This window comes from Macaca thibetana, chromosome 20, assembly GCF_024542745.1.
Source record: "Macaca thibetana thibetana isolate TM-01 chromosome 20, ASM2454274v1, whole genome shotgun sequence".
Taxonomy (NCBI): Eukaryota; Metazoa; Chordata; class Mammalia; order Primates; family Cercopithecidae; genus Macaca; species Macaca thibetana.
Window position 1 is genome coordinate 15,769,139 of NC_065597.1, and position 12,179 is coordinate 15,781,317.

Below are 12,179 nucleotides of genomic sequence, written 5' to 3' on the forward strand. Positions count from 1 at the left end.
ATGCGTGTATATCTTAGTATCCTGGCTAAATTGTCATGGTAATTCATAAAGAAGATTCATTCCTTGTGCTTTATTAATTGGTCCTCATATCCCTATTTAGTTCTAATTGCTTGACTGCTTCTGTTTTGTCCGTCTTCTGTTCTGCCTAGTCTCTAAAGAAATAAATTAACTCCCTTGTTTCATTCCACCTCCAACCCTTACATTTTTTTAGTATGGAAATTTTGCTTTATTTTCTATATTATTTAGTTAAGAAGCAGGAGGCCGGGTGTGGTGGCTCACGCCTGTAATTCCAGCACTCTGGGAGGCCAACGTGGGCAGATCACGAGGTCAAGAGATTGAGACTGTCCTGGCTAACATGGTGAAACCCCATCTCTACTAAAAATACAAAAAAATTAGTTGGGCGTGGTGGCGCACGCCTGTAGTCCCAGCTACTCGGGAGGCTGAGGCAGCAGAATCATTTGAACCTGGGAAGTGGATGTTGCAATGAGCCAAGATCATGCCACTGCACTCCAGCCTGACGACAGAGTGAGACTCTGTCTCAAAAAAAAAAAAAGTAGGAGTTGTATTTTTTCAAGACAAATAATCTCATTCAAATTCCATTACTGTTAACATTTTAGTGTTTGTCATCTTGTTTTCTTCTATTATGCAGTATCTTCTTGACTGTTAATACCTATGGATTTACCTTTCTTTCATCTCAATCTCCCTACCACTGAAATATATGCTTTGGGATTTAGCTGGACAGTCTGTTTATTCAAGATTTTTTTGTCTGCCCTTAATCCAGCCAGGAATTTAGGTCATGTATTCTTGTAATCTACCTTCTATTTTAGTGTGTGTGTTGGATGGGGAGGGGAGATGGAGCTCCATGCTTGGGCTCAACATAGTTAATGGTGATTATTTTGGGTGGGGAATCTAGGTTAACTGCCTAGAATTTAACCACTTCAGATTCTTCTAGGTCTGCTCTACTTGAGAGAATGCCTGTCATGGAAAAAGTGACCACAAATGGCCCTACTGAGATTGTGCAGACAAATGGAGAGACAGAACCAGCTCCACTAGAGACCAAACCGCCACCCTCTGGGCCACAGCCCACCAGCCAGGTAGCCAGCCTTTCACTTGCTCATCTGGGGCTTCTTATGATTTTATAGTCCCTTATAGCTTGTCTCTTAGCTGAGTCCTTTTAATGTTCCTGGGTTGGTTGATGATTTCCTTCCTTATTTTTACATATTGAAAGAGCTTTGCTTTAGATGTAAACTAGACAAATAATAATGAATTGAGGTGTTGTTACCTTGTTTAGGCCAATGATTTATTGGATTTGTTGGGAGGAAATGACATAACACCTGTTATTCCAACTGCACCTACAAGCAAACCATCTTCTGCTGGTGGAGAACTTCTTGATTTGCTGGGAGACATCAACCTTACAGGTGAGGCCAGTCTGGAGCTATTTAATACCTGGGAAAAGATAGAGGCCTTGGGGAAAAACTAAACTGAACCCAGACTTTCCAGCATGTGAATCATTTGAAGATGGGAGAGGCTAAATGAGAAGCAAGAATCAAATCTTCACAATATCCGGGTTATACGTTGTCATGCTAATGCTCTTAAGATAATTTATAGGGATTTCTTAAAGGCAAACTTCTAATTTGGGGTGAATAAATTATTCATAGTTTTTTAAGATAGAAACTACTTTCCCTGGCCGGGCACAGTGGCTCACGCCTGTAATCCCAGCACTTCGGGAGGCCGAGGCAGGCAGATCACCTGAGGTCAGGAGTTCCAGACCAGCCTGGCCAACATGGTGAAAGCTGTCTTTATTAAAAATACAACAATTAGCCGGGTGAGTTGGTGCATACCTATAATCCCAGCTACTCCGGAGGTTGAGGCAGGAGAATTGCTTGAACCTGAGAGATGGAGGTTGCAGTAAGCCGAGATTGCACCACTGTGTACTGCAGCCTGGGTGACAGAGCAAGACTCTGTCTCCAAAAAAAAAACTACTTTCCCTTTCAAGCTCAAAAAATATATCCTATATCACCTTTGCTTTTAGTGTCCCAAGACATGACTTCTTCTTGGTGTCTTCCCACTCATGGTTAGTTTTCAGTAGCTGTGACCATTTGTGGAGAGATGTTAACCTACTGCCTACCTTTTATCTTACTTCCCTTCCACACTTTCTGTAATTAAAGCAACTGAAGGAGCAATCACTCATAATATTCAAACATAACTTTTCATTTGGGAATATTTTTTCTTTTGTTCATATATAACATTCATTTGTAATCGACATGTTCAGCAATATGATAAACCCGAGTCCAATACAACTTTTTTTTTATTTTTAGTTTGAGATGGAGTCTTGCTCTGTTGCGCAGGCTGGAGTGCAGTGGTGCGATCTTGGCTCACTGCAAACTCCACCTCCTGGGTTCAAGCGATTCTCCTGCCTCAGCCTCCTGAGTAGCTGGGATCACAGGCGCGCACCACCGTGCCCTCCCTAATTTTCGTATTTTTAGTAGCAATGGGGTTTCTCCATCTTGGTCAGGCTGTTCCCGAACTCCTGACCTCATGATCCACCTGCCTTGGCCTCCCAGAGTGCTGGAATTACCGACGTGAGCCACTTTGCTCGGCCTTTTTATATTTTGAGACAATCTCACTCTGTCACCTAGACTGAAGTGCAGTGGCGTGATCTCAGCTCACTGCAGCCTCTGCCACCCGGGTTCAAGCAGTTCTCCTGCCTTAGCCTCCTGAATAGCTGGGATTACAGGTGCCTGCTACTGCGCCTGGCTAATTTTTGTAGTTTTAGTAGAGACAGGGTTTCACCATCTAGGCCAGGCTGGTCCCAACCTCGTGGTCCACCCGCCTCAGCCTCCCAAAGTGCTGGGATTACAGGCGTGAGCCACCGTGCCCAGCCCACAACTTCTGTCCTAAATTGCAGTGTAAAGTATAGCTGAAAGGTTAAAGTGCCTTTTTTTTTGTTTTTGTTTTTGTTTTTTGGAGACAGAGTCTTACTTTGTCAGCAAGGCTGGAGTGCAGTACAGTGGCACGATCTCGGCTCAGTTCAAACTCTGCCTCCCGGGTTCAAGCAAACCTCCTTCCTCAGCCTCCTGAGTAACTGGGATTATAGGTGAATGCCACCATGCCCGGCTACTTTTTTGTATTTTTAGTAGAGACGGGGTTTTGCAGTCTTCTTTAAAAGGATAATGGAGAGTTAAAGCGTACCTGACCTTGAGTAAAAAATAGACATAGGATAATAAGTTGAATGGTTAGCTAAGCTCATTCCCACAGGCTGATTTTTTTTTTTTTTTTTTGAGACGGAGTCTTGCTCTGTCGCCCAGGCTGGAGTGCAGTGGCCAGATCTCAGCTCACTGCAAGCTCCGCCTCCTGGGTTTATGCCATTCTCCTGCCTCAGCCTCCCGAGTAGCTGGGACTACAGGTGCCCACCATCACGCCCGGCTAGTTTTTTGTATTTTTTTAGTAGAGACGGGGTTTCGCCATGTTAGCCAGGATGGTCTCAATCTCCTGACCTCATGATCCGCCCGTCTCGGCCTCCCAAAGTCCTGGGATTACAGGCTGGAGCCACCGCACCCGGCCCTGATTTTTTTTTTCCCTAATACAGTGGAGTCACAGAGTATAGGATTTATATCTGTGTCTTAACAAAATTTCAAAGTGTTACTTGTCATGTACTTATGAATCATTTATAAATGGTCAATTTCAAATCCTCAAATGCCAAAGCTATACTGGATAACTGGCAAAGAAAAAACAACCCCATAGTTAAACCATAGCATATACTTCACCAAACATGTTAGTATTTCCATGTTAGTATATAGCCTTCATAATTATAATTTTAGGTGACTAATACTTTATCAACAAGTTTGCACTATTGTTTACTCAGTTCCTTAGTATTGGGTAGTTTGGTTTTTTTTTTTTTTAAAAACAGAGCCTCGCTCTGTTGCCCAGGCTGGAGTACAGCAGCACAATCTCAGCTCACTGCAGTCTCTGCCTCCCGGGTTCAAGTGATTCTCCTGCCTCAGCCTCCCAAGTAGCTGGGATTTATTTATAGGCACGTGCCACCATGCCCAGCTAATTTTTGTATTTTTTTTAGTAGAGATGGGGTTTCACCATGTTGGCCAGGCTGGTCTTGAACTCGTGACCTCAGATGATCCACCTGCATTGGCCTCCCAAAGTGCTGGGATTACAGGCATGACTCACCGCGCCTGGCCAGTATGGGGTATTTTGTTTCTAGAGTTTTCTTACCTAGCGGCCTCAACAAATATTACATCAATTTGTTCTTATGTTGGATTAATTTCGTAGACTAAGTGACTTAGTCCTTCTGAATCTGGTTAAAATTAGGATGATTAATACTTACTGCATAAAGTATTTGTGAGGCCCATTGACCTATTCAGTGCATGATACATAGTAGTCACTTGGTAAATATTAGTTTACCTTTTCCTCAATTTATATGTTTAACTGCACAGTCATAAGCATTGTATATTATTATTTTTAAAAGCCCTATTGGGTGAAAATTTGGTCTTACTATGTTTTATTTTTATTATTATTTTTTAAATTTTGTAGCCCTCTGCTGGAGTTGGCCAGCAGGGAGGGACCCTATTATTTTTTGATCACAGGGAATGTTTATTCACATATTTGTATTATAGATGAGGTTCCTTTCTGAACATTCTCCTTGTATCCTTAACTCATTTATTGTGGAGTCTTTTCTTTTTGTTCCTACTTTCTTGTTTTCCTAGTGTTATATGTTAAAGCAAAATGATAAAATATTTAAAAAGTCTGGGTTTTCTTTCCTTATTCATAATGTGTTTTAAAGATGTTTTTCCACTTTTTACATTAAATTTAAAAATTTTGAATTCTAGATCTCTTAATTTATCATTACAGTTTTACACCATTATATAGAAATTTAAGTCAGTAGAAACTCAGAAGTAGATTTAGCATGTGTTTTTAAAGGATTTGGAGCAGTTTCTGCTTTTCTCCCGAACTACCTTGCTATACTTTTACAGGACCAAAAAAGGTGAAAATTTGAGGTAGTTGGGGACCTATATGCTGCCTGTATATCTTGAGTAGCCTCTGATTTTCCATGAGAACACATTTCTAAAATAGTTTTGAAAATGGGAATTGGGGAAAATTTTCTCGATTAGATTTTTTAGACTAGGAGAACCATAGGAGTATTTGTTTGTCTACTTCATTGGGAATCTGCTGGACTGCACAAATGGTGTTTGCATTTATTTTAGCTTCTTGTGCTTGCTTAGCCATCTGCATTTCTGTTTTCTTTGCTAATTTTTAGTATGTCATTTACTTTTTTTTTGTTTTTGAGACAGTGTCTTGCTCTGTCACCCAGGCTGGAGTGCAATGGCGTGATCTCAGCTCACTGCACCCTTCACTCCCAGGTTCAAGCCATTCTCCTGCCTCAGCCTCCCGAGTGGCTGGGACTACACGCGCGTGCCACCACACCCGGCTAATTTTTGTATTTTTAGTAGAGACGCTATGTTGGCCAGGCTGGTCTCAAACTCCTGACCTGATTACAGGCATGAGCCACCACGCCCAGCCTGTCATTTACTTTTCTAGTGTTCTTTAGTATCTTTTTTCCCCCTCATTCTTGCTGTCAGTTTCTTAAAAAAAAAAGATGATATTCTAGCCTTCCTTTATTTCATTGTGTTAATGCTTTTGTAAATGGCATATTTTCAGTTAATTTCACAAGTAGTTTGAAATCTATTTAAATATAAAATACATTCTGACTGGGCGCGGTGGCTCAAGCCTGTAATCCCAGCACTTTGGGAGGCCGAGACGGGTGGATCATGAGGTCAGGAGATTGAGACCATCCTGGCTAACATGGTGAAACCCCGTCTCTACTAAAAAGAATACAAAAAACTAGCCGGACGAGGTGGCGGGTGCCTGTAGTCCCAGCTACTCGGGAGGCTGAGGCAGGAGAATGGCGTGAACCCGGGAGGCGGAGCTTGCAGTGAGCCCAGATTGCGCCACTGCACTCCAGCCTGGGCGACAGAGCGAGACTCCGTCTCAAAAAAAAAAAAAAAATATATATATATATATATAAAAATACATTCTCTTACTTTTACTGTATTTTCTTATGCTGCTGCTTCGAATCTTGATTTCCCCCATGTTCTATGAATTGTCTTCTATTGTGTGATTGTCAAGTTGTTCTTACTTGGAAAGATTAAATAAGAATGGTAATCTATTTCTTTTTCCCACCCCACTTTCTTTATACCACCCCTCACAGAGGGGTGTGTGTGTGTGTGTGTGTGTGTGTGTGTGTTAAAATTTGTTATACAGCATTTAACATCTACAAAATTCAATGAGTGTTTTGATCTACCTAGTTTGTAAAATAAAATATTAAGAGGGTTGATGTTCGTTGTGTATTTCCCTCTCATCCCATTTCTTTTTGATTCCAGAGGTAACTACTGTCTATCCTAAAGTAATGTTTAACATTGGTGTTTGCCATTCCTGTGCATTTCTTGATATAGTACATAGTATTGTTTTGCCAGTTTTTATCTTTTTAGACATGGTATCCAACTGAATGTGTTCTTTTCTGCACCTTTTTTTGCTAAACATTGTAATTGTGAGAATGAGTTATGAATAATCCATGTTAAATGTATTTCTAGGGAACTCACTTTTTACTGTTGTACATGTGTAGTATTTTAGTATATCAATATATCAGTTTACTTATTCATTATCAAGATGATATTTTGGTTGTTTACAGTATTTCACCATTAGAAGTGTTCCTGCTATAAATGCTTTTGGATGTATCTCCTAGTGAACACATGCAAGAATTAATTAAAAGCATTCCTAAGAAGGGGTAATGGGTTCTCAACTGGGGAAGATTGTGCCCTCCAGAGGTTGGCAGTGTCAAGATATTTTTGGTTGTTACAACTGGGAGGATGCTACTGTCTAATGCATAAAAGCCCAGGGATGCTACTTAATATCCTACAATAAACAAGGCAGCCCCCTACAACAAAGAATTAGGAAGCCTAAAAGCTGTTACTGTCAAGGTTGAGAAACCTCAGTTTAAGGATATACTGATGTTCAGCTCTACTGCTGCCAAATTACTCTCTCGATTGGTTGTGCCAGTTTACCTTCCTATAGCAGAGCTTAAAATTTCCCATTGTTCCATGTTCTTGCCAACATCTGGAATTATCAGGTATCGAAATTTTCACCATTCTGATAGACATGAGGTAGTATCTCACTATAATTTTAAATTCCACTTCCATCATTGCTGGTAAAATTGAGCATATTTTTGTAAGATTCCCTTTTCATTCAGGTTTCCTTTTTTGTGACTTGCTTGTTTTTATATTTTGACACTTTTAAATTGGCTTATCCATTTCTTATTGGTTTATAGAAGACAGTATGATTTGGATACTTATAGCAAACGTTTTCTCACGTCTGTGGGCTCTCTCTCTTTACCTTTTTTTTTTTTTTTTTTTGGTGACAGGGTCTTGCTGTGTCCCCCAGGCTGGAGTACAGTGGTACAATCACAGCTTACTGCAGCCTCAACTTTTCCGGCTCCAGTGATCCTCCCACTGCAGTCTCTCAAGTAGCTGGGACTACAGGTGCACACCACCATGCCCGGCTAATTTTTGTATTTATTTATTTTTTTTGTAGAGACAGGGTCTTGCCATGTTGCTCAGACTGTACTTTTTCTTACAGTATTTTTTAATAAACAGAAGTTGCTTGTTTTAAAGTACTTGAGTTTTTAGTTCTTTCTCTTTGTGGTCTTGCATCTTGTTTAAGGAATCTTTTCCTCAACCTGAGATTGAAGTAATTTTCCCTATAATTTCTTGATAAGCTTTGTCATGCTCTCTAAGGTTAACTTTCCATTGAAATATTCCCTTTAGGTGCTCCAGCTGCTGCTCCTGCCCCTGCCTCAGTCCCACAGATATCCCAGCCCCCCTTCTTGTTGGATGGGCTTTCATCACAGCCTCTCTTCAATGATATTGCTGCAGGTACGATGACTGTTGTTACCATCATTACATGGAGCACTGAGTAATGAGGTGGTTATTAAGAAAAAGAAGTAATAATTCTGCAAGCGTTAGGCTGACTACAATAAGACTTATCTCCCTGTACTTTCTCAGGCATCCCCTCCATCACAGCATACAGTAAGAATGGCTTGAAGATAGAATTCACCTTTGAACGGTCGAATACCAACCCCAGTGTAACAGTGATAACGATACAGGCCTCCAACAGCACAGAGCTAGATATGACGGACTTTGTTTTCCAAGCTGCAGTACCAAAGGTACTATAATGTCTTCTTTAGATGTTTCCTTTGATTAAAGATTGGCTGATTTTTTTTTCATGTGTTTGGTAAAGGATATGTTTTAATTTTTACAGACTTAATTCAAACTAACAATAAGTTACCTATGGTTCATGGAAGCATATCATTTTTAGTGAATAATTTTTACTAGGTTACAAGTATTCTGATGGTTAGTATTGTAGGATAAAGAAAAACAATTCTAATACTAGTGAGAGCAGAATTCTACGAGGTGATCAGTTAATGCTCAGGGCATTGAGGATAGGTTAGGCTTTAGTAATACAGTGTTAAAGGCCTAAAAACATAAAATCTGGCATAGGATGAAAGTAAAGTAAGATGAGAGACTTTGTCTATCTGGTATTATCTTCTAGTTAACCAGATCAGAATTGAAATTTTTTGTGTCTTGATACATAAGTGAGAGAAACATTCCTCCTTCATTAACATCCAGTTTCTTATAGATATAGTAACTGTTCTTGTGAATCAAAGTTTGGTTTACACCAAATTTTAGTTTAAGGATATTTATGTTCATTTTTCAGTAGTGAAAAGTCTTGAAGCCGGGTGCAGTGCCTCACGGCTGTAATCCCAGTACTTTGGGAGGCTGAGGCAGGCAGATCACTTGAGATCGGGAGTTCGAGAACCTGGCCAACGTGGTGAAACTCTTGTCTCTACTAAGAGTACAAAAAAAAAAATTAGCCGGGCATGGTGGCGGGTTCCTCTAATCCTAACTACTCGGGAGGCTGATGAAGCAGGAGAATCGCTTGAACCCAGGAGACTGAGGATGCAGTGAGGTGAGATTATTATGCCACTGCACTCCAGCCTAGGTGACAGAGCGAGACTCCATCTCAAAAGAAACAAAGAATTCTGAATAAAGAAAAGTTGAGAATGAGGAGTGGGTAGTTTTTCTTGAAAAGATGAGACAGTAAGTATTTTAGGCTGCTATCTGGTCTTTATTGGTACTCAGTTCTGCTCTTATAGTACAGAAACAGCTGTAGATGACATATAAATGAATGAACATAGTTCTGTTCCAATAAAATGTTATTTGCAAAATCAGATGTTGGGCCATTCTTGGCCAATGGGCCATAGTTTGCCAACCACTGGTTTAGACTGTGCTAACCTAATCTTGGCAGTGGCATGTGAAATACGGCATTTAGACATTCTGACAACACACTTTTGGAAACTGAGGATGTTTTGTTTGTGGGTACTGCTAATTTGCAGTCTTTTTTTATTTTTTTCCCCATCCTCTGACTCTCATGCAACCTTCTTTGCTTACACTTTGTAGAAGTCAGAATAATTTAGATGTTTAAGAAGCAGTTAGCTGGACACGGTGGCTGACACCTGTAATCCCAGCAATTTGGGAGGCTGAGGAGGGTGGATTGCTTGAACTCAGGAGTTTGAGACCAGCCTGGGCAACATGGTGAAACCCCATCTCTACCAAAAATACGAAAAATTAGCCAGGCGCGATGGTGTACGCCTGTGGTCCCAGCTACTCAGGAGGCTGAGGTGGCAGAATCACTTGAACCCAGGAGGTGGAAGTGGCAGTGAGCCAAGATCGTGCCACTGCACTTTAGCCTGGGTGATAGAGTGAGACCCTGGGTGATAGAGTGAGACCCTGTCCAAAAAAAAAGAAGAAAAAAAAAGGGGGAGCACTAGTGTCAAGTGGAAAGACCACTAATGAACTCTAGAGCCATTCTGTTTAGATTTCAATACTAGTTGTATGACATGAAGAAAGTCACTGAACCTCCATGCCTTGGTGTCTTCATTTGCAAAGAGGGTGGTGATAAAGATAGCCACTTCCTAAGGTTGCTTAAAGGAATAAACAAGTTTTTTGAATTAGGCACTGTTTGAAGCACTTTTCATCTGTTCAGTGCTCAGTATATTTACGTTCTGCAACTTAGGTTTTATACTTGTTACTTTAGGCTGCTGCTCCAGTGACTTATCACCTCTGCTATTAAACCATGACCTTATTTTTGGTGGTGTACTGTACAGTGCAGCATGATAATGTATTTTCAACTTAAAATATCATATTTTATAGGTTCTACTGTATACTATTTTTGTGTTTTAATGTTTCTGAAATTGTGGTACATTTTAAAATTGATATCTTGTCATAATTCAATGGGCAGCATGTTTTCTATCTCAGTGGTACATAAAATAATGGTGTGAATTACAATTGATGGTATCTTAACATTTAATGAAATGTAGTAATGAATAATATTTTAGCTTACATAATTTAATGTGGCAGTAGAATTATGAATAAGACCCAATATTTTTATAATTTTATATGTGTATATATATAATTTTTTTTTCCTTTTTTCTTTTTTTTTGAGATGAAGTCTTGCTCTGTCACCCAGGCTGGAGTGCAGTGGCCGGATCTCAGCTCACTGCAAGCTCCGCCTCCTGGGTTTACGCCATTCTCCTGCCTCAGCCTCCCGAGTAGCTGGGACTACAGGCGCCCGCCACCTCGCCTGGCTAGTTTTTTTTGTATTTTTTAGTAGAGACAGGGTTTCACCGGGTTAGCCAGGATGCTCTCGATCTCCTGACCTTGTGATCCGCCCGTCTCGGCCTCCCAAAGTCCTGAGATTACAGGCTTGAGCCACTGCGCCCAGCCTTTTTTTTTTTTTTGAGATGGAGTCTCACTCTGTCACCCAGGCAACCTCCGCCTCCTGGGTTCAAGCAAATCTCTTGCCTCAGCCTCCTGAGTAGCTGGGATTACAGGCAGGCGCCACCATACCCGGCTAATTTTTGTATTTTTAGTAGAGATGTGGTTTTGCCATGTTGACCAGACCAATCTAGATCTCCTGACCTCAGGTGATCTGCCTGCCTCGGCCTCCCAAAGTGCTGGGAATACCGTGCCCAGCCCCCAGTGTAATATATCTGTACGTTGAGAGTGAATCTTCACTCTTATAACTTTTGGCCCTAGAGAAGACTAGTGTCTCTCTCTCTGTCTTTTAAATATTTTAAAAGTTTAATCTACTTTTAGGAAAGATTTTCAAATTCTAGTTTATAGAATAGCTACATAGTACAGTATGGTTTACCTAGCTTGCCCTATATAGCACTTTTTTTTTTTTTTTTTGAGACGGAGTCTTGCTTGTTGCCCAGGCTGGAGTGCAGTGGCATAATCTTGGCTCACTACAATGTCCGCCTCCTGGGTTCAGGCGATTCTCTTGCCTCAGCCTCCCAAGTAGCTGGGACTACAGGCATGTGCCACCATGCTCAGCTAATTTTTATATTTTTAGTACAGACGGGGTTTCACTGTGTTGGCCAGGCTGGTCTCGAACTCCTGATCTCGTGATCCACCAGCCTTGACCTCCCAAAGTGCTGGGATTACAGGCGTGAGCCACCGTGCCCGGCCAGCACTTTCATCTCTTATTTCTATAAGTAAGCAAATAAACCCTACCAGCATTCAACAAAGTAATAGTGTTTGGCTTATCTAGGTCTTTTGCTGTATAGGCTGGTTCTGCAAGTCTTTCCTTTCCTCTGTCATGTGGAGAGGAGGCTCTGACACATTCTAGATTATGCAGGCTTTAAAAAACAAAAGTTCAAATCCAATCACACAAAAGTTTAAAAGCTCATAGTTGGTGACCCGTATGTTGGTTTGCTATTTTTGGAAAGCTTTTCTTTTGGTTTCTTTCTGCCGGTTTTTTAAGCCAAAAGCACCCATATTTTACTTGCATAGTTGAACAGTTACTATTAAGTGAAGTTGCCAGAACAAGAATTGGTCAGCTTCTGAAAAGAGGTAGGCTAAAATTCCTTCTACCAGAAAGGAGAATGTGGTTTATTGCTAGTGGTCATGATCAAAGTACTGAACAGTGGATTTTTACAAATACCACAGTGAGTCAGTTCACGTGCTGTGAATTCCTGATATCTAGAAAACAAGTAGTAGGCAAAACTTAGTAGTAGTGAAATCTGTTACATGACCCATCATCTGGCTGTCTAA

The 12,179-nt window shown here is 40.8% G+C and overlaps 2 protein-coding genes across 3 annotated transcripts in view; one reads left to right on the forward strand and one right to left on the reverse strand.

Moving 5' to 3' along the window:
- IST1 (IST1 factor associated with ESCRT-III) overlaps positions 1-12,179 on the reverse strand; it is a 413,363-nt gene that overhangs the window by 192,152 nt on the left and 209,032 nt on the right. The window lies entirely within an intron of this gene.
- Positions 1-12,179, forward strand: part of AP1G1 (adaptor related protein complex 1 subunit gamma 1) — a 90,397-nt gene that overhangs the window by 72,072 nt on the left and 6,146 nt on the right. For both annotated transcript variants that reach the window (XM_050772695.1, XM_050772696.1), the window contains 4 exons: positions 953-1,094; positions 1,292-1,418; positions 7,833-7,940; positions 8,070-8,230. In XM_050772695.1, the coding sequence (XP_050628652.1) occupies positions 953-1,094; positions 1,292-1,418; positions 7,833-7,940; positions 8,070-8,230 (538 nt within the window). The remainder of the gene's footprint in view (positions 1-952; positions 1,095-1,291; positions 1,419-7,832; positions 7,941-8,069; positions 8,231-12,179) is intronic.